This window comes from Lissotriton vulgaris, chromosome 1_1 (assembly GCF_964263255.1).
Source record: "Lissotriton vulgaris chromosome 1_1, aLisVul1.2, whole genome shotgun sequence".
Taxonomy (NCBI): Eukaryota; Metazoa; Chordata; class Amphibia; order Caudata; family Salamandridae; genus Lissotriton; species Lissotriton vulgaris.
This window is the reverse complement of record NC_141685.1, coordinates 224111171-224137729: the sequence shown is the minus strand read 5'-3', so window position 1 is coordinate 224137729 and position 26559 is coordinate 224111171. Positions and strand designations below refer to the sequence as shown.

Below are 26559 nucleotides of genomic sequence, written 5' to 3'. Positions count from 1 at the left end.
GACCTCTGGACCATACAGCTCAAAGTGACCAGTAGACGGCACTGCTCTAAGTGACCTGTAGAACAGACAGATCTCAAGTGGCCTGTGGATGAGGCGGCTGGCAGTGACCCGTGGACGAGACAGCTCTTGGTAACCTCTGTAAGAGACTGCTCCCCAGTACTCACTCACCCTTCCCGCCCAATCTCAGCCCAGCCCTCCCTCAGACAGCGGAAGTGCTGCAGACAGCTCCCCCCCCCCCCGGGGTCCGCGCCTGAAGCGCAGGGACAGCTGTGTCCAGCTGTTGCGCAGAGCCGGTGGGGTGGCGGCGTTTCCCAGGAACTGGCCAGAGCTGCATAAACTGTTTATAAAATACATTTCCAGGCTTGACAGCCGGAAGCCATCAAACAAAACTGTCCAAGCGGCGGCCCGCGCTCCCTGCGAGTCCAAGGTGTCTCTGGGACCCCCGTCGCACTCACACCGACGAGCTGCACAGTCCAGGGTCGGCGAAACATCTGGATTACCGAGTCCCCTCCTCCTGGCAATCCCCCCACCCGACTTGTTGTTGAACTCTTCCTTAGCCAACACACACATTTCAGGCGTCAGGGTGCATAACCTTTTTATATACGTGGAGCGTGTTTGTACATGGATAGTTTCTGTCATGTACTTTATTGTGCTTATAATCAACTGTGAGATCTCTGAGTCTGTTCTGACCGTTTCTGGCATGTATTTTATGTTGTACATTATCAATTGTGAGATCTGGTTTTGCAGATCTTTGTGTATTTTTTATGTGGATCTCTGAGTTCCAAATCATAAAAAATCTTTTGAAGTTAAAGGCATTACCTGTTCAAAATGTTCCCACATTTTACACCATTCATCATTTATTGCCCACGATGTGAAAGTGTTTGTGTGGCACTCCACCGTGGCCCGTTGTAAACATCCGATTAGATCCGTCGCCTAGTCGTTCTCTCGCTTCAGGTTGTCTGTCTTGTTCCTCAAAGTTCTCCTGGTTGGAGTGGCTTCTTCTGTGTAGTGAAGGTGTTGGGGCTCTCCTGGGCTCTAATGCACCGTCACTGCCTCTTCAGAGCACAACGACTCCGGATCCTTTAGGTCTGTTTTATATCAGTCTTTCCACAGCCAAGTTCTATTCTTGTTGAGTTCAGTGGTTTCCGGGATAGGTGAAAGGTGGGGGAGGGTTGGCCTTTAAGTGATGCATCTGTTCTCAGGAAGCTGCTGTCATCAGAGGCTGGTTCGATGGGTCTAAGGGCGGGACATGTGTACCCTGGCCTGTCTGTGCTCTTCTCAGCCCAGCTATGGCGCGGTGCTTAATTTGTAAAAACTATGGCAGCTCGCAAGCGCCCAAAGTGTCCCTTGGAAGCCCGTGCTACCGGAGGACGAGGGTGCTCAGCCTGGAGTCCGCCTCGAGCCTCCTTTTCCGCCACTCCACACTTCCAGCCTCCTTAGCTCACATTTCTAGGTTTTTTTCCACCCGAGCTCCCTTTCTTGGGCACCGTTTTCCTACTTTTACTCTCCCTTCTTTCTGCCTTTCCCTCTCTCTTGCCCCGAGTCTGTTTACGAAAAGTAAAGTTCTGTTCCCCAAAAACGAGCGCCGAAACCCACCGGCTGCACCCACCCAGCACCCCCACTCTCGTCTATTTTATCCTGAATTCGTTGTTCCAGCTCTATTCTGCTCTACCTCACAAATGCCCCCCCCCGGCTCTCCAGCGCCTCTTTCCCTCTACCCCTCTCCCCCCCCCCCCCACCCCCGGCCCACCAGGCCGAGGCCCTGCTTCCACGGGGGTTGTTATGGTGACCGACGTGGCCTTTCGCAGACTCAATAGCGCCCCTGCCCCATCTCCATGAGCCACACTCGGGCTCCATCCCCCTCCCCCCATCTTTCTTCTCATCTTCAGTATCTTCCCTTCTTCTGCTCCCTATCTCCATCCTCCTGAATCCTCCCCCTCTGTCCTTGCTTTCTTGGACTCCAGCGTCCCTTTCTCCCGTTCATCCACCTCGAGCACCAGCGGAGCATCATCCCCACCCCACAGTTGCTATGGTAACAGACGGAAGCCTGCCGCAGACATTTGGTCCCCATCTCTCGGGCTGTCCCTCGTCCCAGCCCTGTCGCGGCGTCCACCTCTGGTCCTGCGTCCTTCCTGGTTGCCATGGTAACAGAGGGAAGCCTGGTGCGGAGGGGCTGCTTCCCACCTCTCTCGCCGCTCTTTACTGCCCTCACCCCTGCTCCATCTTCAGCCCCTTCGCCCTCTGCCACTGCCCGGTTCAGAGTCAGACCTCGGGGGTGAGTGAGGAGACAGACCGTCAAAATAATGCCTTTATAAAGCTGTCATCAAACCTCTACAAAAATACGCCCATGACGTCATCAAATATTTTTTAAACAAGGCATCAACGAACGGGATTCAGCCGTAGACAATTAGTACAATACGATAAGTGTTTGCAAGACTGCAACAAAACCCATGCGAAGCCCCGAGCTGCTAAAAAAAAGAAAAGAAATGATAATGACGAGCTTCACTTCCGGCTACGCTGAGCACGAGCCCAACGTCCCGGAAGTACTGTCTGACAAAGAACTTCCGGGGCGCCGTACAGATCACGTGGACTGTGACAGAGCGCGCAGGAGCCAGGCACGTGCCACCGAACCTGAAGCCTGCAGGAGTGAGGTCCGGGCTTCTAGGCGCTGCGTGAACTAACGCCACACATGGCAGACGTGCGCATGTCCAGGAGGGCTCTTAGGGTGGAGCCGAATTTGCATTTTTTTGTGGCATCTGATGCCAAAGTTATTACAATGTTGTAAATATATTTTCAATGCCTGTGCTAACCTAATCCCATTGTTTTTTGTTTTGTTGCTGTGATTGCCACCTCTTATTTCATTTTACTTTTTCAACTTTCCCGTTTTTATCTGTAACCCGTAAGTTTGTAAATCTCCTCACTTTACGCACTTGATTCTATGGTAAAGTGCTCTGACACCTTTGGGTAAAGTCTGCGCTATATAAAATTGCATAAATTAACGCCACTGTCTCAGAGGCACAACCTTAATGTTATGTTATGTTAATTTTGCTTATATAGCGCATGGCTACCCCCTGCAACGGGGCGTCCCAGCGCTTATGGACATAACAGAAAATGCAGAACGCAGCCAGTGAGAGAAAGCTAGACAGAGGAAAACAGCCAAGTTTTAATCTGTTTTCTGAAGAGCATGTGGTTCGTGGTGGCCCGAGCCTTTAGGGGGATTGAATTCCATAGCTTCGGGGCTAGGTACCTGAAGGAGCGGCCACCAGCTCTACTTCTCTGAATTTTGATTGTGCCGGCAAGGGATAGATCCGCTGAGCGGAGGGTGCGGGTGGGGACATAGAGGGTACAGAGTCCCTGCAAAATTCGTGGAACGGAGCCATACAAGATTCTATGAGTAATGCACAGAGTTTTAAATTGGATGCGTTGTTTTATAGGAAGCCAGTGCAAGCGTCTAAGAGTCGGGGAAATGTGGCAGGTTTTAGGCAAGGCAAACAGAGTACGGGCGGCCACATTCTGAGCTCTCTGTAGTCTATTAATCACTGTCAGGTTAGAGCCCAGCATGAGAACATTGCAGTAGTCTAGATGTGATAAGACTACCGCCTGGACTATGACCTGACGAGTGGGAGGCTCAAAGAAGCCAAGAATGGGTTTAAGAGCGCGCAAGCGGCCGTAACAAGTGCCCGCCACTTTTTTGGCATGTGACTCTAAGGAGAGTGAGTTGTCCAACATCACACCCAGATTTCTTACTACCTCCTTAGGAATAGGTGGAGGTCCTAATATGGAGGGCCACCAATGATGGTTCCAACTCTGGGTTTCCTTGCCTATGACCAGTACCTCTGTTTTGGAGGAGTTTAACTGAAGACAGTTCTGGGACAGCCAGTTAGAGATGGCCAGGATGTCTTCCTGGAATTTCATATGGTCTGACTCGGTGTCCTTAGAGATGGTGAAAACAAGTTGAGTATCGTCAGCATACGATACCAGCCTGATTCCACGATCTCGAGCCAACACTGCCAGAGGGCAGACATACACATTAAACAATGTGGGGCTAAGCGCCGAGCCCTGCTGGACCCCACACTCCACAGAGTGCTTGCTGGGCGAGTACGGCGGGGAATGCACCTGGAAGGAACAGTCTGATAGAAAAGACCATGACTCTTTATTCCCAGTTTAGAAAACAACTTAAGACTCTCTTGTTTTCTAAAGCTTTTAATTAAAGTCTTCCTCCCACAGTCTGAATTGCTTTATTTCATTGTCCAGTTCACCCTGTTTCTGTAAGTTGTAGCGCCATGAAGCCGCTGGCGAACGTGCGCTTAATAAATAATTTTAAATTCAAATTCAAATTCAAGACGCGAACCAACGCAAAACAATCCAGGGCACTCCCACTAATCTACTTAGGGGAGTCAGATGTGGCAAATTTGAACAACATGCAACCTTCATTCATTGTTTTTATGGTTTTCGTGGCCAGAAAACGCAGATGACACTTGAAATGCAATGTTATCACCTTTAGACACAGGAAAGGGGTACAAAGAGTCAGAGATGTAGTTCATGGCTGACTTGCACCGAAGGAGGGGCACTTTTAGGAGGGACACAGCTAAATTAAAGGGACGTTTGTCTTCAGAAGTCGCGAGTTTCCCGCATGACTGGGATTTGTTGGCCAGCATGAGGTCACTTCCGCTGCTCCGGGCAGTGCAGAGAATGGACGTCCATTGTGCGGCTGAGGCGGCACTAGGCCTGCTGATGACTCTCTGCCCCCGCCTGCCTCCCGCATAGACTCTCCCGTCCTCGGCCCTCCAAGCCCCGACTCCTGCATGACTTCAAGAGTGGCCTGTCCCGGGACTTCTCACAGCCCTCTTTATTCCCTGTCCCTGAACCTTGAGCCCCCGCTCTGTGAAGGGTGGCCCTGCCGACAGCCCGAGGCCTGCTGTTGTATATTTGTGCTTCTCTCAACATGGCCACCTGCGGTCATTAGGCCTTTCTTTGTGTTCTCACTCCCTCAGAATACCTGTGAGTGTTCTAACTTGTATTGGAGTGTTCCATGGTCTGGTCAGCTGGCGAGGTGTGCACTCAGCTCTGTCCTTAGATACATCTACTTGTAACTTAAATGAAAGTGTCCTGAACTAACTACAACACGTGCCCCAAATTTCTCACTTCTTTCCGGTCCCTCCCTCCCTCAGTCGTTGTTCCTCCCTCACCCCTGTCCCTCTCAGCCCCCTGTCCCTCTCAGCCCCCTGTCCCCCTCAGCCCCCTGTCCCCCTCAGCCCCCTGTCCCCGACGCTCAATGGTTTCTGTGGTAACAGACCGCGGCCGCTCAGACCCCAGCCTTCCAGGCCCGGCCGGACCTCAGACTATCAGAGACCCCTCCGAAGCGCCCCCTCTTCTGCCTCTGAAGAAAGAGTGATTTCGGGAGGGGGGATGGGGGGTGGGGGGGGAGTGGGCCAGTGTTGAAGGCTGGCTTCACAGTGGCTTTTGTTTCCGACAAGGAGACAGCAGGAGGGGGCTTTTGCAGCCCCTCCCCGTGGGAAAGGCTCCCGTGAGGGTCACCGCGGAGGGCGCGGCCGCTGTGAGGGCGACAGAAGGCCCGAGCCCCGTTTACTCTTCCTGAGCGGTTCAGACAACGAGGGGCGGGCACCGAGGGCTGCAAAGCCGGGGATTACCGGCCCCCATCTCCGTCCATGGCGACCATATGGCTGCATGTCCTTATGACACCAGTGCAGGCCTGGGCCCCCAGCCGTTATTCTCCAGCCCTGGGCCCTCAGCCGCCATGCTGCAGATGCGGTACAACAGGGGGTGGTGATGGACGGAGCATCTGAATCAATCAAACACTCACACCCAGTCAACAGATCTGGGTTTAATCCATCACCGTTCTTTAGCCCACTCTGCCACCCCAGTTCAGAAACGGCTTGCTTGAATCCAGAGGCAAAGTGAGCAAGGGACTCACTTTTCGGCTTGCTTGAATCCAGTGGCAAAGTGAGCAAGGGACTCACTCTGGGAGTCCTCGTATTCGGCTTGTTTGTTACTTACTTTAAGAACTGTGTAAGAAACTCCGATGTCATCAATGACACAGAACTGTGCTATTAAAAAAGAAAATCAAACTAATAAACCAGGTCCCACAAAAAAAAACAGTATTCTAAGAGTGACAGCAACTATCGTAGAACATGTCAAAGGTATATTTTACCTACACTACAGCAATTCAGCACTACTACTAATGAGGTACGAGCATGCTAAGAGCTTATTTACCCGGAGAGTTTTAACAATTTTAAGTCTCCGCCCTTTGAAGATGTAACTAGGAGTAAAGTGGTGTTTAAACAGACAATAAATTGCTCAGCTAATTACCTATTGATTCTTTTAGATAAGGACAAGTTCACTAAAAAGAGACACTCCTGGTCAGTTATTAACTCATTCATTAAATTAGAACTTCAACCGTACATCACAACCCATTTAAAGTCATCTTTAAGAGACAGATTTATGTTGCTACAATTTGAGAGATACCCCACAAACAATAGAATTCCTATATGGGAACTAAATTGGCCCACAAACAGTTGTCGGTTATGTGTTTTTTATAATTAATATTTTATGAATATTTTATCCACTTATCCCGAACTGTTTGAAGAGAGGAAAACTTTATTAAAGTTCATCTTTTAATGAATTAGGGGTGAGAACATGTCCTCAATCGGTCATAACTTGTCTCTCTGGGATCTCGCCTGACTATACAGTTTGTAAAGTTCATCCTTATCGCAGAAAAAAAGCTATTCTCAGAGTGTGATACCTGACATTAGAATAGATGTAGCCTAGATAATTAATGATTGGTTTTACAGGAAGATGTTGTTAGTTTTAAAAATGCTAAATGTTCTTGACGCAACCCAAAGTATCCGGCAGGTGTGACTTGCCAAAATGTAAAAAAAAAAAAAAAAAAAAAACAGTGAGGTTTTTATTGTACCTGGCAATTACTAGATGTGTAAAGTACCACACGCCTTGGAATTCAGAACACTGCGCAGACCAGGCTTTGCACAAGGGTGGAAAAACACCGAGCCACTCACTATCAGGGCCTTATCCAAATCTTTTCATGTTGCAGCTCCACTCTAGGACACGCTCTCCTGTCCTTGCCCGTGACACACTCTGTATCTCCGACACAATCCTGTCCACACCTGTGACACACTTTGTATCTCTTTATCAGAGATACAAAGTTCCGCCGCACCAATCCTGACCCAGAGCACCCCTCTTATTCCAGCTCTGGACACGCACGCAGCTCTGCTGATGCACATCAGTCCTGGCCTGCAGCACTCTTTCCTACTCTAGCAGTGGACATGCACACAGCAGAGTCAGTACACGTCGGTCATGATCTGTAGCACCGCCCTAATCCAGCACAGGACACTCTGCGAGGCATGGCAAGCCGGACCTCCAGCAATCTCACCTATTCTAGCAGTGGACAAGCAAACACCGCTCTGTGGATACACCTCAGTCCTGCAGCACCACACCACTGCAGCTTCAGTCTCGCACAGCTCTGTGAATACAACTCAGTCCTCAAGACTGCGACACACACAGCTCTGCCAGTACCCCTCCCTCCAGGCCTGCAGTATCCCTCCTGTTCCACAGAATTATCCCTAAACAACTTGGCCTTTACCCTCTGATTTTGCTCTCTCAAGGATGGGTCTCTTAATAAGGTGCAGTATCCTCCAGACATCAGCGCATATGGTGAGGTCACAAAATGTCAGTGACAATACAGACGTGTGTGTCACTTTCCCCAGATGTGAGCCGAAGGTTTAGCGATCAGTGCCAACCCTCCTCCACCCATTACAATTCATTAACTTGTCCCATCCCTGCTTCCCCACCCCCTAAACAATGGGAGACGTGAGTCACACCATGGGTAATTAAATATAAATCCATACATACCATTGGATCACTTAGACAGCATAATTGGTACCATCGCATTAAATGGTCGCAGATCAGCATCACAGGCATGTCTACAGAGCAATAATCAGCTCTCGCCTCCACATCTTGTATCGGTTTCGGGTCTCCCATTCCCTGTTGTATTCGGACTTCTACTAAGTCACATTCCAACCTTCCTCCCTGTTCCACTCAGTTGTAAACCAACCTGTTGCGTACCCCACATTCAGCTTGTACCCACCTCGCAAATTTCCATAACCACTACTTTCGCGTGAGCAGTCGTTTGGACATGAATGAATGAATGAGAGCATTTATAAAGCGCAATGTTCACTCCAAGGAGCATCCTAGTGCTACACACTTCTTTGCCACAGTGAGGCCTAGTTCCAATACCTTCTCTGCGTATTAAGTGTGCTCAATGCTAGTAAACCCACCTCTGTTTCAAACCATCCTCATAGGATCAGCAATCAAACAACTCTGGGTCGTACTCACCCTGAGGCAATGAGGGCTCGAGACTGGGCCATGGCAATCCGCTGCATGTTAGTCCGGTTCAAGGTGCCCACGCTGCCTCGCCCTTTCTCCCCGTTCATGCTGCGCGGGAGAGTGTTCATGCCGGAGGATGCCAGGGCCGGCGTGCTGGCAGCTTGCCTCCTGCTCACCTGGTTGGCGAGAGTCTTGGTGGGGCTGCGGACAGTGATGGCCGAGCCTGCCTGCCCCTTGCTGGCCGAAAGGGTCCGTGCCACTGAAATGGGGCGGCGCCCCAGCTGCCCTGTGCTGGCAGTGCTGGCACTCGAGTTCCTTCCCGCACTCGCCTTCACGCTCATCACCAGGAGGCACTGCGGGCACGAACAGGGCTGGGTGGGCTGCTGGGGGGCAGTTTTCACCCCAGTGCCAGGGCTGGTAGGCCACGACTGGGACTTGGGCAGGGTGCCCGTCACCGCGGGGTAGACCTGGTCCTGGCGCCGGCGGATGCGCCGGTTGCGCTGAGTCTGTCGGTTGACTTGCGCCATGGCGGCAAAGTCAATGACGTAGCAGAAGCCGATGGGCGTCAGGTCGATCCAGGGGTGCTGTTTCTCATAGGCCCGCTGGATGGTAATGGCGATCTCCATGTCATAGGGGGTCCAGGAGCCGTTGTCGTTCTCCCACTCCCACACCAGGCCTTTGGCGGGCGCCGACGCCGGGTCATAGTAGCTGCGCCGCACCGGGCGGATCGTACCTGAGGGAAGAGGGAACATGGGAGAATTAGTGTTGCACAACACAGGAAAGGTACAGCTGAGAGTTCCTTACAACACACAGGGTGATGGTTGCCCTTGAAATAGATCTGCCTGTGTGCATAAAACAGAACAACCACACAAGCATGCATGTCTGCCAATAGTGAATGAAGACAGGGGACACCCCTGTGAAGTGTCCCCACCAAGCAGGAATCTCTTGGTACAGGCCCAGGGCACCTACAAGAGCCCATGTCCCCTCCATAGGGATCCCATGGCTAGGGACTGGGCACAAGTCCTATAAAAAGAAGTGGGGGGGGGAGGGGGCTGACAATATGCAAATGACCTCATGAGGTCACATGCTTAACTTGCCCCGGTGTCTGAAAATTACACCGGGACAGGTGCAGCTTATTTCAGTGGGGCCCAGCTTCTTGGCAGGGGAGACAGCGTCCACCCCGTGAAAAGAGTGGGGGGGACGCCGTTGTGTATCCCCGGCTCGAGCCCTGGCTAGGGACCACACTGCAGTGCCAAACAAGGGATCCCTGTGCAAGCAGAAGTCCAGGGTTAAGGTGTACACTGCAGTGAAGGGTAGGAGATCACAGTACAAGAGGAATCCCAGTGCTAGGGCTCACACTGCAGTGCCAAGCAAGGGATCTCTATGCAAGAGGTAATTCAGGCCTAGTAGTTACTCTGCAGTGCCAGGCACTGCCTCTATGCAAGCAATAGTCCAGGGCTAGGGGCCACACTTCTGGGTCAGGCAGGGAGTCTGGCAAAAGGCTCTTGAAGGAGGCATATGGCTGGCTCCTTTACTCCCACCCGTAACATACTAAACCCCCAAAACCAATATACCTCTGCGTCACAGGCCTCCACTTCAAGATGGAAGTGACCAATCTCTCATCCCAGAAAAAAGGGATAGGCTGTCAGTTGATGAAGAGGAGGCATCACAGACCCCAATGGTCTGCACGATGGTCTCCACCTCCTCTTTACCCAGAGTTCAAACAAAACTGCCTGCTTGGAAGACCACCACACACCAACTTCAAGCATCACTTCCTGTTGAAAGACCACCACACACCAACTTCAAGCATCACTTCCTGTTGAAAGACCACCACACACCAACTTCAGGCATTACTCCCTGTTAAAAGACCACCACACATCAACTTCAAGCATCATTCCCTGTTGAAAAACCTCCACACATCAACGTCAAACAACACTCCCTGTTGAAAGACCACCACACGCCAGCTTCAAACATCCCTCCCTGTTGAAAGACTACCACACCCCAACTTCAAACGTCACTCCGCGTTGAAAGACCACCACACACCAACTTCAGACACCACTGCTTGCTTGAAAGACCACTACACACCAACTTTAAACAACACTTCCTTTTGAAAGACCACCACACACCAACTTCAAGCATCACTCCCTGTTGAAAGACCACCACACACCAACTTCAAACGTCACTCCCCGTTGAAAGACCACCACACACCAACTTCAAACGTCACTCCCTGTTGAAAGACCACCACACACAAACTTCAAACAACACTCTCTGTTGAAAGACCACCACACACCAACTTTAGACACCCCTGCTTGCTGGGTCAGGCAGGGAGGCTGGCAAAAGGCTCTTGAAGGAGGCATGTGGCTGGCTCCTTTACTCCCACCCGTAACACACTAATCCCCCAAAACCAATATACCTCTGCGTCACAGGCCTCCACTTCAAGATGGAAGTGACCAATCTCTCATCCCCGAAAAAAGGGATAGGCTGTCAGTGGGTGAAGAGGAGGCATCACAGACCCCAAAGGTCTGCACGATGGTGTCTACCTCCTCTTTACTCAGAGTTCAAACAAAACTGCCTGCTTGAAAGACCACCACACACCAAATTCAAATAACACTTCCTGTTGAAAGACCACCACACACCAACTTAAAAGCATCACTCCCTGTTGAAAGACCACCACATGCCAACTTCAAACAACACTCCCTGTTGAAAGACCACCACACAACAACTTCAGACACCCCTGCTTGCTTGAAAGACCACCACACACCAACTTTAAACAACACTCCCTGTTGAAAGACCACCACACACCAACTTCAAGTATCACTCCCTGTTAGAAGACCACCACACACCAACTTCAAACATCACTCCCCGTTGAAAGACCACCACACGCCAACTTAAAGTATCACTCCTTTTTGAAAGACCACCTGACACTTCAAACATCACTCCCTGTTGAAAGACCACCACATGCCAACTTAAAGTATCACTCCCTGTTGAAAGACCACCACTCACCAACTTCAAACATCACTCCCTGTTGAAAGACCACCTCATGCCAACTTCAAACAACACTCCCTGTTGAAAGACCACCACACACCAACTTCAAACATCACTCCCTGTTGAATAGACTACCACACCAACTTTAAACAACACTCCCTGTTGAAAGACCGCCACACACCAACTTTAAACAACACTCCCTGTTGAAAGACCGCCACACACCAACTTTAAACAACACTCCCTGTTGAAAGACCACCTGACACCAACTTCAAACATCACTCCCTGTTGTAAGACCCCCACTCGCCATCTTCAAACAACACTCCCTGGTGAAAGATCACAGCAGACCATCTTCAAACATCACTCCCTGTTGAAAGACCACCACACACCACACTCCCTGCAGAGCCATTTACGATATGATCCTCCCCAGCCTAGGGTCCCCTTCTGCAAACAACCTGTTGTGTCTCCAACACTCCCCGCCCTCCTTGCGTTCAGCAAACACAGCCCCTCCCCTGAGCTCTCGGATGGGCCATTGCAGGGGACAATGCACCACCCTTTGTTCAGCAAACACAGCCCCCGGGGGGGCATTAGCAGACCCATTCCAGGCGTGACCAGTTACACCCCCTGCGCAGGCTTCAGCAAACAGAACCCGTGGGAGCCCTCGTCAGGAGCGGCACAGGTGAGACCCGCCCCTCCCCCACCCCACAACCCTCCTCTCAACACAAACAGCCCCGGGGCGTCGGCTGTGCTGCACTGAACCGAGAGAGGTAGGACCCCCGCCTCCCTCCCGTGAGGGCACAATCTGCACATAGGGGGCGGGTCAGAGGCCCACTGCCCTGGGCACCTGCAATCGCTCATTCCAAGAGGGAGGTTTACTGCCCCCACTAGCACCTTCTGAAAGACAGCCCCCCCCCCCCCCCCCCCCCCCGCAGACCCCTGAGGTGGACGCAATGCACTTAAATAGCCCTAAAACTAAAGCGAGTCATAAGAAAAGGATGGAAAGTGTTGGGGGGTGACGGAGAGGTCGATACACAGCCGCACGGTCAGTTCCAGCTCACGCCTTTGCACAGATGATGGCAGTTGTTCACCACAGGCTGCACAAATAAAACGACAAACATACGAATAAAAAGTGACAAGATAAAAAAGTACAACTGCCTACTGGAGATCTCGCAGCGAGTATGAGAGACCCGTATACAGGAGTGGCGTAAAAGGAAAGTATTAGGCTTCAAAGATATTTATTTGTGTATTGATTAGGGCTGATCCCGTATATCGGCGTCAGGTCTACCAGTCCACGTTCAACGAAGACAATAAAGTGAGCAGAGTCTTATTGCTCGAGGTTATTGGTACACATTTCAACAGTGATTGAATGATGAAAGGTGAAGCCGGCCCAGTGGGAATCGTATTTCTGGCCAGTAGGTCACACACACACGACTGATGCGCTGGTCACACCCGCGGGCATTTCTGGCTGCATACCTCCGCGGTGCACCAAGGGGCATCATTGGGAGGGGTTGGGGGGGCACTCAGAGTACGGTGGCCGAGCAGGAATAATGACGTAGGCGAAGCACACAAGTGGCCGGCTCCCACAAGGCCCAGACCCCTGGGAAAGAGTCTGCCCTGAAGGGAGGGGGCGTCGCTCACAAAGGCCCGCGTGTGAATAATGCCCCATGAATAGAGGGCGCTGCAGAGGAGGTCGAGACCCCCCATCAATGGAGGCCACTTAAGAACCCGCTCCCTCCCCCGGCCCGGGCAGCACAATCCATCATTCAGGGATTGGGGGAGCGACCTCTGGGAACAGAGGCCGGGACAGACCCCTCATTGAGGGCCCTACAGCTATCTAACAGGGGCACGCCCCTCCCCCCCCCCCCGAGGGTTCAATGAGCCGGGGCCCGGGGCCCACACTGCCAGGTCCCAGCACAAGGAAGGAAGCTCGACCTCCCTGCCCACTCACGCAGTGCCTGGCGATGGGGACCCAAAGCACAGTACCCTCCCTGCCCACGGGGACCCCCAGGGCACAGCACCCATCTTTCACTATACCTATCTGCCAAAACAATCCTTTCTAAACTCTTTCCCCCCCCCCCCTCCAAAACTCATTTTTACTTATCCAAAGGTCTCCTCCTACTGCTAAGACCTCAAAACAAAAAAACAAAAAATCCTTCACCCTTTTATCCCTCCACTATCCTTTTCAATCAAAATTAACAGTCTAACATGTTCACTTCTCAAATTCCATATTCAACTATACTAATTCACCACTAATCCTTTATGGGCTTCCGGAGTAGAGTGCTTCACCACCCCATCAGGGGTAACAAGCGCTATATAAATACAAACTTTTTTTCCTCCTCTATCCTTCTGCTATCATTTCAAATCCAAATAACTAACTACCCTATCCACCACTTAAAATGTACTTGCATGTTTCACTATACTAATTCAACACTAATCCTCTATGGGTCGCGGAGTAGCGCGCTAACTGCCTAAAAAGCGCTTTGACGCCTCGTCAGGGGTAGTAAGCGCTATATAAATGCAATTACAATCCCCGACCACGGGGACCCAGGGCCCAGAACCCTTCCCTGACCACGGGGACCCCCAGGGCACAACACGTCCTGCACACGGAACCCAGGGCACCGAACTCCCTGGGGTGCGCTGGGAGAGGGTGGGATGGCGCCGAGGGTGGTCGGGGTAGTGACAGCAGCCAAGTTATTATTTTTCAGTTTGGACAAGGGAAGGGGCGGTTTATGCATTGTGTGGGTGGGTGGCGCGAGGTGAGATATTTATATTTTTGTTTGGGGGTGGAGGGTGAGGGGGTAGCTTGAGGGTGGCGGGAGGCCAGGTTTGATCTAACCTGTTATATATTACTCGCCCCCCAAAAAAGCTTCTGTGTATACTTTAGAAGCAGGGGTAGTTGAACGGGGAGGGAGGGGGCACATACAATATAAGATGATAGATGGGTGAAATGTGAATAAAGGAGGTGGTTTTCACTTCGGGGCTCTGTGGTCCATTCACTATGACCAAACATGGGTTATTTCCCTTGGTCGGATTCAGCCCCGGGCACACTCACCAGTGACCCCCCCTCTTTTGAGGCCCTCTCTTGAACCGAGCCTTTTAATGAAGTGAGCATCAGTCTTCTGGTAGAGGCTCTGAGTAATCCTTCAAAAGGCGCCCCCACCCGCATAATCACCCTTAGAGCTTTGATGACATCACAGGAGCATTGAAGCCTCTCCGCAGGCGGCCAGGCGCACAGAGAAGCGATTAGAAAACACTCAGCCACGCCCACAAGCCTTTGCAAGGCACAGAACCGAAATATATTATAATTATGTCAGGTGACCGTCGTATAGCGTGCAGCAGCCACTGAAATGGCATTGAAATGTAGTCGTAAAGGTACAGACTTGTGATGTATGATTTCATTATGTCATTTTAATGTTTTGCCTGCACAGTGCTTGGGAAATCTATCATTTTTAATATATTTTTAAAGGGACTTATATCCCGCCTCCCCCCCTCTTTCCTAGATCCTCATTGGTTCCTATATGAACCACTTGCCTTTCCTTCATTTCTATTGGCTGTAGCATATTTTCTTGCATTTACCAACGCCTGTTAATCATCTGCTTCTCTTTAAATCAGTTTCCTTGCGAAAAACTGTTAACATCCACTTTGGTGGAACTATACTTTCAGAAAGTTTTGTCTTTTACTCTTGTAGCATATTTATACAACAACGTATCACTGGTGTGATTGATTTGCATAGAATCACAGGATGTTTGGGCAGAGCCTGAGAGACAAACCCGAAACCCAGCACTCCCGTCAGCAGCTCTGGCCCCTGCGCCACATCCTCGCCTCTCCTGTGTTATCTGTCAAGGAGCTCTCTCCTTCTCCCGAGGACCATTGACGAAAACGGCTCTTTATTCATTACACAGGGAAACGGATGCATTACCAAGGCTTGTTACACTTCTTAAAACTGTCTGGGCATAGGGTTAATCTCATTAGTACCAGTGTAACACCAAAATAAAGGAATAAGCAACAGAAAGGTGAACAGTCAACCTTTCCAAGGGGCTCCACTGCGCAGCAACAGCGTCTCAGTAACTTTTCATCCACTGAGGTAGAAACATTTATTTGTTCGAATCTGCAGTTTATGCAGAGGGTGGTGGACACTGAGGCAAATCCATCATTCTGCGAAAATGCCGCAGCTGCTAAAATCACATAAGAGGGAAATGCATCTCTCCATAAAGTCCTCGCTGCAGGGGCCAGGGAGGAATACAAACTGAGGGAGCCCCCGCTCCACCTCCAGGCTCAGCCCCCTCCCCGCAGAATGTGCCGCGGGGGGGGGGGGGAGGGGGGGGGGTGGGGAGGGGGGCTGGGACTATTCTATCTTACAGACCCTCACAGGCCCAGGACTGAACCCCCACCCCCGCTGCACTACAAGGCCTGCCCGTGGCACCGCCAAGTCACACCCGTGGACACCGAGATTTAAAGCGCTTGGAACATGCTGTTCACCAGCCTATGGGTCCAGCGCTATAGGGCTGTTTGTCTGACTTGCTAGGAAAACGTGTGTTTGTACTGTGTGCTCCCCCACCCCCTGTGCGTCTATGCGGGGTGTAACAGCCCCTCACACTATCCCTCAGCCCCCCCCCCCATTCCCACAGAGGCAAAGTGTCCTGAGCCGACCCGCTCAGGCGCCACAACCTGACCTCCAGAGCCACGGGGGGGCATCTGCACGGCGGGGGCTGCCTCGGGGGGGGGGGGGGGGGGGGGGGGCGGGGGGCAGGTGAGCCGGAGACAGGGGCTCCTCACGTGAACCAGAGACAGACAGAGGGACATCACAGCCGGAGGCAGGTGAGCAGGAGACAGGGGCTCCTCACGTGAACCAGAGACAGACAGAGGGACATCACAGCCGGAGGCATGTAAACACGAGACAGGTGTGCAGGAGAGACAGGGGCTCCTCGCGTGAACCAGAGACAGACAGAGGGACATCACAGCCGGAGGCAGGTGAACATTAGACAGGTGAGCTGGAGACAGGGGGCTCCTCACGTGAACCAGAGACAGACAGAGGGACATCACAGCCGGAGGCATGTGAACACGAGACAGGTGAGCTGGAGACAGGGGGCTTCTCACGTGAACCAGAGACAGACAGAGGGACATCACAGCCTGAGGCAGGTGAACACGAGACAGGTGTGAACCAGAGACAGACAGAGATACATCACAGCCTGGCGCAGGTGAACACGAGACGGGTGAGCGCGAGACGGGCGCGCCTGAGGTGTGAACCAGAGACAGAGGACAGAGGGGCATCACAGCCGGCACAGGATGAACACGGGACAGGTGTGAACCAGAGACAGACAGAGGGACATCACAGCCTGAGGCATGTGAACACGAGACAGGTGAGCTGGAGACAGGGGGCTTCTCACGTGAACCAGAGACAGACAGAGGGACATCACAGCCTGAGGCAGGTGAACACGAGACAGGTGTGAACCAGAGACAGACAGAGATACATCACAGCCTGGCGCAGGTGAACACGAGACGGGTGAGCGCGAGACGGGCGCGCCTCAGGTGTGAACCAGAGACAGAGGACAGAGGGGCATCACAGCCGGCACAGGATGAACACGGGACAGGTGTGAACCAGAGACAGACAGAGGGACATCACAGCCTGAGGCATGTGAACACGAGACAGGTGAGCTGGAGACAGGGGCTCCTCACGTGAACCAGGGACAGACAGAGGGACATCACAGCCGGAGGCAGGTGAACACGAGACAGGTGAGCTGGAGACAGGGGCTCCTCACGTGAACCAGGGACAGACAGAGGGACATCACAGCTGGAGGAAGGTGAACATCAGGCAGGTGAGCTGGAGACAGGGGGCTCCTCACGAGAACCAGAGACAGACAGAGGGACATCACAGGTGAACAAGAGACAGGTAAGCACGAGACGGGCGCGCCTCACACGGGAACCAGAGCCAGAGGACAGAGGGGCATCACAGCCGGCACAGATTGAACCAGGGACAGGTGCTCCTCCCATCAGCTCCTGGTTGTTGTGATTTTATAGAAAAACAATTTCATAGAAGACGAATTCTGAGAAACCATTTCATCTAATCGGTTTAATGGAAATGTTCACAATGAGTGGCATTGACCATTTCCTAGAAACCAATTCATAGAAAGCCTTTTTACAGGCTTATTTTTTAAGTTTAAATGCAACGGCTGCAGGTCTTACTTTCAGAAACACTTTTGTCCGAGATATTTATTTCAGTGCTTTTATTCTGAGGACAATATTTCATATTTATATATCTTTTACATTGGCACACAATTGCTTTAGATGCTTTTAATTCGCTAGCCCATCACCATATGTAAACACCATCCATCGATGACCCCTCGCAACCCCTAAAACCATCACTCCCTGCCCCCTAAAATCCCTCACCACAACTAAACTACTTATCCTTGAAGCCTAAATGCCCCGTCTACCACAAATATCCACCATCCCTGAACCATAAAATCACTCCCTACCCCACTCCACACATTCCTTAACCCTAAATACCCCTTTCTACGCTAAACCCCACCCATCCCATACCTCTTAAAACAACTCTACACACCCAAACTCCACCCATCCCTGAACCCTAAAAAACCCTCAACGCCCTCAAACACCAGCCATCCATGACCTATAAGAACACATCACCCTAAACTGCTCATCCCTGAACCATAAACAACATTTCTACCCGAAACTCCACCTCATCCCGAACCTTAAACACTCTTCACCTCAACCCCACCTTAAATGAACCTTGAAAGCCCTCCCCAGCCCTAAACTCGGCCAGTCCATGAACCCTAAAAGTCCTCCACACCCTTATATTCTACCCATTGCTGAAACCTAAAAACACATAGCACAACTCAATGCCACACATCCATGAACTCGAAACACCCCTCACCGCCTCTTTCTTACTATGCCGGAGTTCCAATTATTCAGGAGCCCCAAAACCCCTAAACATTACACATCTCTAAACCCAAAAATCCCACACTAGTCTTAACCTTCACCCAAGTTTTATGTAACTGTGGATGGCTCCTTAAAATTATCCTTCCTTTTAAATGCTTCCTTTAATTTTCACATTTTTTTTCCTTAAAATGGTCTTTCCTTAAAATTGTTTTTTTTTAAGATTTTGTTTTTAGGTCTCGCCTACACAGCACGCATGCCCTGCATAGGAGGAGACCTTTAGGAATCGATTTGCTTTTCCAGCAAACAAAAATTAAATTACAACAGAACAGATAAAACTAGTAAGTTGAACAGATTCCCTAAAGACGAACGGGCTAAGCAGCCAAGTTCAGAAACCTGCTTGAGATAATTAGTTTAATGTTACTTCAACAGTATTCCATTTGCAAACTGTTGTTTTGGAATTGCAAGCAAGGCTCATAGCCCCACTACGGTGGTAGGCAGCGCTGGTTTCCCTGTAATCAAAGCATGCACATATGTACCTTTTTCCAGGTCATCTGCTGAGCTACTAAAACAGGCAAAATACACATTTTAGTTAACAGGTAGTTCACCGTCACGCATGTTTGCAGTATCATACATGATCACCAAACTGCTGCTAAGATGTTCACACCTGTTACTGCACGAGCCCCTCTGATGAGGTGGCTCTTTGGTTTCTCTAGGTCCAGGACGGGCTGCGTTGGTATCGAACTGAGCCCAGGGGTCAGCCACACAAGAGCCATCCTCCTTGACCATGCGCTCGATCACCCAGAGCAAAATTAAATATCCACTCATACATGCAAGAACAGGCAGTAAAGCAGTTTACACCTAAAGTTCAATCATAAAATCCCAGAGACGGTAACACGGATTACTTTCATTCTTTACAGCTTCCCCCAAGGATGCCATATAAAACCTTCCAACTGACTACAAATATATTTTGCATTCCTGCTCTCAAGAAGCTCCTCGCAGCCCAGGTATAAAGCACTAGCAAACGCCCCTGATAATTAGCCCCTTCCCTCCTACCTCTTCAAACAAATGAAACAAGCATTGGAAAGCAAATAGGTCTCGCCTTTGGGACCTTGTAAGTAAAAAAACCAAACTGAAGTGTAGGACTTCACATTTACATTTACTACATCCTAAATACGAAGTAAATGTAAACGTGAAGTGTTATACTTACTTACAAGGTCTCAAAAGCGAGACCTATTGGTTATGCCAATGCTTGTTCAGTTTCTTTTTCCGTTAATTCACACACATCAGTTCCTCATACCTGGCCCACAGGCAAATCATAGAGGTACATTACAGCCCAAGACAGGTGAACACGAGAAAGGTGAGCACGAGACAGGTGCTCATCACACATGAACCGCAGACAGGCCAAAGAGGGACTCACAGCCCGAGGCAGGTGAACACGAGACAGGCGAGCATGAGACAGGTGAGCACGAGACAGGAGAGCACGAGACAGGAGAGCACGAGACAGGAGAGCACGAGACAGGAGAGCACGAGACAGGTGAGCACGAGACAGGTGAGCACGAGACAGGTGAGCACGAGACAGGTGAGCACGAGACAGGTGAGCACGAGACAGGTGCTCCTCACACGTGAACCGCAGACAGACCAAGGAGGGACTCACAGCCCGAGGCAGGTGAACACGAGACAGGTGAGCACGAGACAGATGCAACTCACACGTGAACCAGAGACAGACCAAAGACGGACATCACAGCCCGAGGCAGGTGAACATGAGACAGGTGAGCATGAGCACGAGACAGGAGCTCCTCACACGTGAACCGCAGACAGGCCAAAGAGGGACTCACAGCCCGAGGCAGGTGAACACGAGACAGGTGAGCATGAGACAGGTGAGCACGAGACAGGAGAGCACGAGACAGGAGAGCACGAGACAGGAGAGCACGAGACAGGCGAGCACGAGACAGGTGAGCACGAGACAGGTGAGCACGAGACAGGTGAGCACGAGACAGGTGAGCACGAGACAGGTGCTCCTCACACGTGAACCGCAGACAGACCAAAGAGGGACTCACAGCCCGAGGCAGGTGAACACGAGACAGGTGAGCACGAGACAGATGCAACTCACACGTGAACCAGAGACAGACCAAAGACGGACATCACAGCCCGAGGCAGGTGAACATGAGACAGGTGAGCATGAGCACGAGACAGGTGCTCCTCACACGTGAACCGCAGACAGGCCAAAGAGGAACATCACAACCTGAGGCAGGTGTACACGAGACAGGCGAGCACAAGACCGCGGAAAAATTACAGCCTGAGGTGGGTGAACACGAAAAAGGCGAACACGAAACAGGTGAGCACGAGACAGGTGCAACTCACACGTGAACCAGAGACAGAGCACAGAGGGACAGCACAGTGCCATTACGTGGTGGTAAGGCACAGGACCACATAGCAATGTGGGGGTGTTCGCCATCGGGGTGGGGGCAGTGAGTGCATCAACATCAAGAAAACACGATCACCCACAAAAACTCCACAAGAAACACCACCAAACCCAGAGAGAGGCGCCCTCAGGACAAAACAGACTATCTATGAATGGTTTGAACAAACAGAGCCAAGAGGAAGGATGGGGGTCCCAGGGCCCAGTGGCCCCTGGAGACCACCCCTGGCCTTCACTCGACAGCGCAATGTGTGTAGGGAATGCTATGCTCAGGGTAGAACTCCCCAGGTCTCGGAGTACGTACCGCACCCACGCTTTGCATTCTGGGACTTGCAGGCACGACTTGAAACTCGAGCAAACAAAACTACAAACTCCAGAATGCAAATAACAAACTTACACTTGGTGGGAGCACACATTCGTCCCCGGCCGCCTTGAGGGCTCGTATTGGTGGTATTTATTTATTGAGACGTTTTATATAGCGCTGGCTAGACCCGGAGGTATCAGAGCGCTTTACAAAAGGCTTGTCACGTAAACTAAAGTGTCTTTCGACCAGTGTCTGCTTTTATCTCGCGTTGCTGTATTTCTGGACCTATTTTTGTTTTTTGGGGTGTGTTAAAATGTATTTTACAATGATGTATGTGTGGTTATAAAATCTGTGTGATACCCTGCGTGTTTTCTGTGGGTGCCTTGGGCACGCATACATAGGCATGCTTACAACCACGCTTACATCTGTACTCCTGAAACACCTCTCTCTTCAGACGTGGCTGTGCCGTGCACAGAGCTGCCTTGTGCGGACAGGCTCACGTGCTCGTCACGAGCTCACAGGATTTACTTGCATTTAATCTGTCCATGAGCTGGGGGTTACTCTGTGCCAGGCTGCCAGCGCGCCATCTCCGCCAACATCAGTGCTGGAAGGACTCAGCAATTGTGGGCACGGGGGTTGGCACCTATAGACACAAGCGTTGGCACCTGTGGACACGGGGGTTGGCACCTTTAGACACAGGGTTGGCACCTTTAGACACAGGGTTGGCACCTTTAGACACAGGTTTGGCACCTTTAGACACAGGGGTTGGCACCTATAGACACAGGGGTTGGCGCCTATAGACACAGGTGTTGCCACCCCCGACAGGGGAGTTGACACCTATAGATACAGGGGTTGGCGCCTATAGGGACAGGGGCTGGTACCCCCGACACGGGGGTTGGCACCGGTGGATACCCAGGAAGACGCAAAGAGAGGGGAGCGAGACCAGGGGCCCTGCGAACTTGCCCCTCCCCCGCTGGACTCCCAGCCCCCTCCGGGCGGGACACAACCGGGTTTTGTTGTCCCGCACTATTGTTGGCGCTCCCTATTGTCTGTGGGGGAGCGGGGAGGTGAAAGGTCAGCTGAATGCTGAGAAATGCAAGTCTGGTTCCTCCTCAGGCCCCGATCTTCGGCATCTTTCTCCTCCCCCTGCAGGGGGAGGGGGGCAGAGTCCCGGCGCTGCCTCGCCAGCTGTCTGATCCTGGGACAATGAGCTGCTGAGAGCGACTTTACACTGCGCGAAACTAGCAGCAAAGATCTGTGAGATCACAGCTGAGCGCCAAGGGGCTTACAGCAGAGCTAGCCCTAGCCCGACCGACAGCAGAGCTATCCCTGGAAGAAGACGGAGAAGCAGAGGGTCCTGGAACAGAGAAGGCTAGCCCTAAACTGACCCAGCAGAGCTACTACCCCAGAGCAGAGTCACTGCAGCACAGATGGCCACAGCACACCTGTCCACCCCCTCCAGACGGACACCTTGGAGCTAGCTCTGCAACAGACATTACAGCAGAGCTATCCCCTGCACTGACAAAGAAAGGCTAGTCACAGGGCTCTCTTAAGAGCCATCCCTGGGGCAGACACGACAGAGCCAGCCACTGAACACACGGCAGAGTTATTCTCACCCCCTCAAAGGACACAGCAGAGCTATCCCTGGAGGCAACATGCTGGGGTCGGAATCTCCCTAGAACTGCGACAGCAACCTTGGTGCTAGCTCTGCAACAGACATTACAGCAGAGCTATCCCGCGCACAGACAAACAAAAGCTAGTCAGTGGAGTCAGGTTACAGCACATACAAGAGACATGCGTTGAACATACGGCAGAGCCTCCATCTCCCCCAAGACACACACATCAGAGCTATGCCGGGGTCGGAATCTACCTAGAACTGCCACGTCAGTCTTAGCTGCCCCCCCAATGTCTCAGAGCAGGTACCCCTCCCACCCACCACAGCACAGTAACCACTCCGACTACCATGGCTGAGCTACACAAGCACACCACCGCTCTAGCTGATGAGGGGTAATACCCCGAAACCGGTCCCAGGATGCTTGTCTCCTGTCCAGGGGAGACTTGGCTTGGTAGATCAGGCTGGACTGTTCCCATGAGAGCAGCGGCAAGACTGATGTTTCTATATAGCTGGGTCTAAACTGGGGGTGAATGTTTGATTTGTTCCACATTCCATCCATCGTTTGTGCGTCTTTTGCTTTCTCGCCCTAAGTGCGCTGGGTATGCCCAGACGTGAGTCCTGGGCTCACCGTGCAACTTGATTCAAGCTAGCCGGGCTGATGAGGGCTGTGAGCCCGAAACCAGTCCCAGGATGGTTGTTTCCAGTTCAGGAAGGACCTGGCTTGGCAGTTCAGGCTCGACTGTTCCAATGAGGCACAGGGTCAGACTGATTTGCATATGGCTGGATCTGAACTGGGGTGGCGAAGTGAGCTAAAGAATGATGATGGATTCAACCCAGATCTGTGACTGGGGGTGAGTGTCTGAAAAGTTTCAGCGCTCAGTCCTTCCTCTGCTTGGGTTTGCTTTGTTCACCCAAAGTTGGCCGGGTAAGCCCACACGTAGGTCCCTTGCTCACTGTGCCACGTGAGTCAAGCTATCCTGGCTGATGAGGGGTGAAAGCCAGAAACCGGTCCTAGGATCCAGGTTTCCGGACCTGGCCTGGCAGTTCAGCGAAGAAAGTCGGAGCCATTCCCAGAAGTGAACCCCGCATGGCTCATGCAGGCCTGCACGGACTGGGGGCCCTACAGGTGTTAGCTGTAGCGCCCGGGTGTGCCTGCTCTTTCCAAGTGGGCGCTTGTGAAACCCGAGGTCACACGAAGAGCACAAACTCAGGCCTCGGACACCTCCAACTGCAGAGATGTCTTCACCCATCTCAGAGGCTCAGCTCTTAGAGAGCAGAACTATCCCTCGAATTGAACAGACCTCACAGATGGAGCCACCACTTGAGGTGCACAGACCTCAAAGAAGCAAGCCTCGTACAGCAGACCTACTCCTGGCCTAAAATGCAGGGCTCGGCTGGAGGTACAGATCTTATGAGCTGAGGCCGCAAACAGTTCACTTACCAATCAGGCTTCACGTGAGGGCGGAGGTCAGAGAGAGCAGAGCTACCCCCATCTTACACCAATGTCAATGGCTGAGGTCACAGAGAGCAGAGCTACCCCCAGCTCACACAGATTTCGCAGGCTGAGGTCAGAGAAAGCAGAGCTATCTGTCGCGAAACACTGATCTCAGAGGTTCAGGCTTCTTACACCAGAGCGGTACAAAATGGAGTGGTGATGGACGGAGCATCTGAACCAATCAAGCACTCACACCCAGTCAACAGATCTGGGTTTAATCCATCACCGTTCTTTAGCCCACTCTGCCACCCCATTTCAGACATGGCCATATGCAAATCAGTCTGACCCTGTGCCTCATGGGAACAGTCCAGCCCGGACTGCCAAGCCATGCCTTCCCTGGACCGGAAACAAGCTTCCGAGGACCGGTTTCTGGCATTCCAGCCGTCTTCAGCCCGGCTTGCTTGAATCCAGTGGCAAAGTGAGCAAGGGACTCACGTCTGAGCATACCCTGCCACACTTATGGCGAACAAAGCGGTACAAAAGGGGGTGGTGATGGACGGAGCATCTGAACCAATCAAACACTCACACCCAGTCAAAAGATCTGGGTTTAATCCATCACCGCTCTTTAGCCCACTCTGCCACCCCAGTTCAGACATGGCCATATGCAAATCAGTTTGACCCTGTGCCTCATGGGAACAGTCCAGCCCCATCACCACCCCCTTTTGTACCTTCTTACACCAGAGCCATCATTTGGGTTACAGAGACCTTACATGGCAAGATAGCAGAGCTATCCCTCAGGGTTACAGCTACCTCACAGGCTCAGACATCAGAGCTATCCCTCGAGTTATACAGTACTGAGCCCTCAGGCATCAGAGCAGGCCCTTGACTTATAGAAAACTCACACGCTGAGGCCTCATAAAGCAGAGCTATCCTTTGAGTAACAGTTAACTCACATGCTCAGGCCTCGGACAGCAGAGCTATCCCTCAGGTCACAGAGACCTCACATGCTCAGGCCTCAGACAGCAGAGCTATCCCTCAGGTCACAGAGACCTCACATGCTCAGGCCTCGGACAGCAGAGCTATCCCTCAGGACACAGAGACCTCACATGCTCAGGCATCAACCAGCAGAGCTATCCCTCAGGTCACAGAGATTTCACATGCTCAGGCCTCAGACAGCAGAGCTATCCCTCAGGTCACAGAGATCTCACATGCTCAGGCCTCAGACAGCAGAGCTATCCCTCAGGTCACAGAGACCTCTCATGCTCAGGCCTCAGACAGCAGAGCTATCCCTCAGGCTTACAGCAACCTCAGACCAGTGAGGTAGTGAACCCCCGCTTTCTCAGCTTAAGCAGGGGGGGGGGGGGGAGGCCCAAAAGGTGAAATGATGAGGGAAAGAGGAAAAAAGTTTGAGGAGGTGCAGTCCATGAGGCACAGAGGCAAACTGAACTTTACAATTAAATGCCAGCTAGGTGGGCATGTGTTTCCCACAATACACTGGCCATGCTACTCCGAATGTGAGAGAAGGGCTGGAATGAAGAGTGCAATGTATGGCGAACAAAGAGGAAAGAAACTGACCAGAAGAAAGGCCAGTTCACAGGCAAGGATGAAAGGACCAGTGGTGGATGAAAACAACATTTACATGGGTGAGTGAAAGAATGACTGGGATTGAGAAAGGCTGGATCAGTGATGGACGGACAAATGGAAGTCTGGAGGGATGGGTGAACCGATAAAAGGAGGGTCAAATGATGGATGATGGATGAATGGATGGCTGAATGACGAAGTGGAAGAACAGAGCGATTGATGGAAGAGTGTAGTGATGAAAGAATGGATAGAGCGAATGGTAAAGGAAGGATGGAAAGGTGAAAGGATGGTTGGAGGGAAACATGAAGAGATGGATGGATGCATGAAAGTCTTAAAGGACGGAGAGACAAACGGACGGAGGGTGGGATGAAGGGAGCTCAGCAAGGCTGGGTATGGCTTACTTGCTTCGCTCACCTGACGACATTCGAGGTAAGGATCAGAGTGGAGGGTGTTTTCATTTTCTGGCTACTCTCTTGCCTCAGACAGGAGAACTATCCCTCGCTTACATGCTCAGACAGCAGAGCGATCCCTTGAGCTACAGTGACCTCACAGGCTCAGGCCTTACACAGCAGAGCCATCCCTTAGGGTTACAGCGAACTCAGACCTCAGACAGCAGAGCTATCCCTCGAGTTACAGTAACCTCACATGCTCAGGCCTCACACAGCAGAGCAATTTCAGTCTTAAAGTGACCTCACATATTTAGGCTTCAGACAGCAGAGCTATCCCTCTAGTTACAGTAACCTCACATGCTCAGGCCTCAGACAGCAGAGCTATCCCTCGAGTTACAATAACCTCACATGCTCAGGCCTAAGACAGCAGAGCTATCTCTCGAGTTACAGTAACCTCACATGCTCAGGCCTCAGACAGCAGAGCTATCCCTCGAGTTACAATAACCTCACATGCTCAGGCCTCAGACAGCAGAGCTCTCTCTCGAGTTACAGTAACCTCGCATGCTCAGGCCTCAGACA

The 26559-nt window shown here is 51.7% G+C and overlaps 1 protein-coding gene and 1 non-coding gene across 2 annotated transcripts in view; both read right to left on the bottom strand.

Moving 5' to 3' along the window:
* Positions 1-26559, bottom strand: part of DTX4 (deltex E3 ubiquitin ligase 4) — a 64628-nt gene that overhangs the window by 23843 nt on the left and 14226 nt on the right. Inside the window, exon 2 of the mRNA XM_086952232.1 lies at positions 8371-9094. Coding sequence (XP_086808358.1) covers positions 8371-9094 — 724 coding nt within the window. The remainder of the gene's footprint in view (positions 1-8370; positions 9095-26559) is intronic.
* LOC147740942 (small Cajal body-specific RNA 16) lies at positions 18849-19023 on the bottom strand. Its single transcript, XR_015300186.1, has one exon.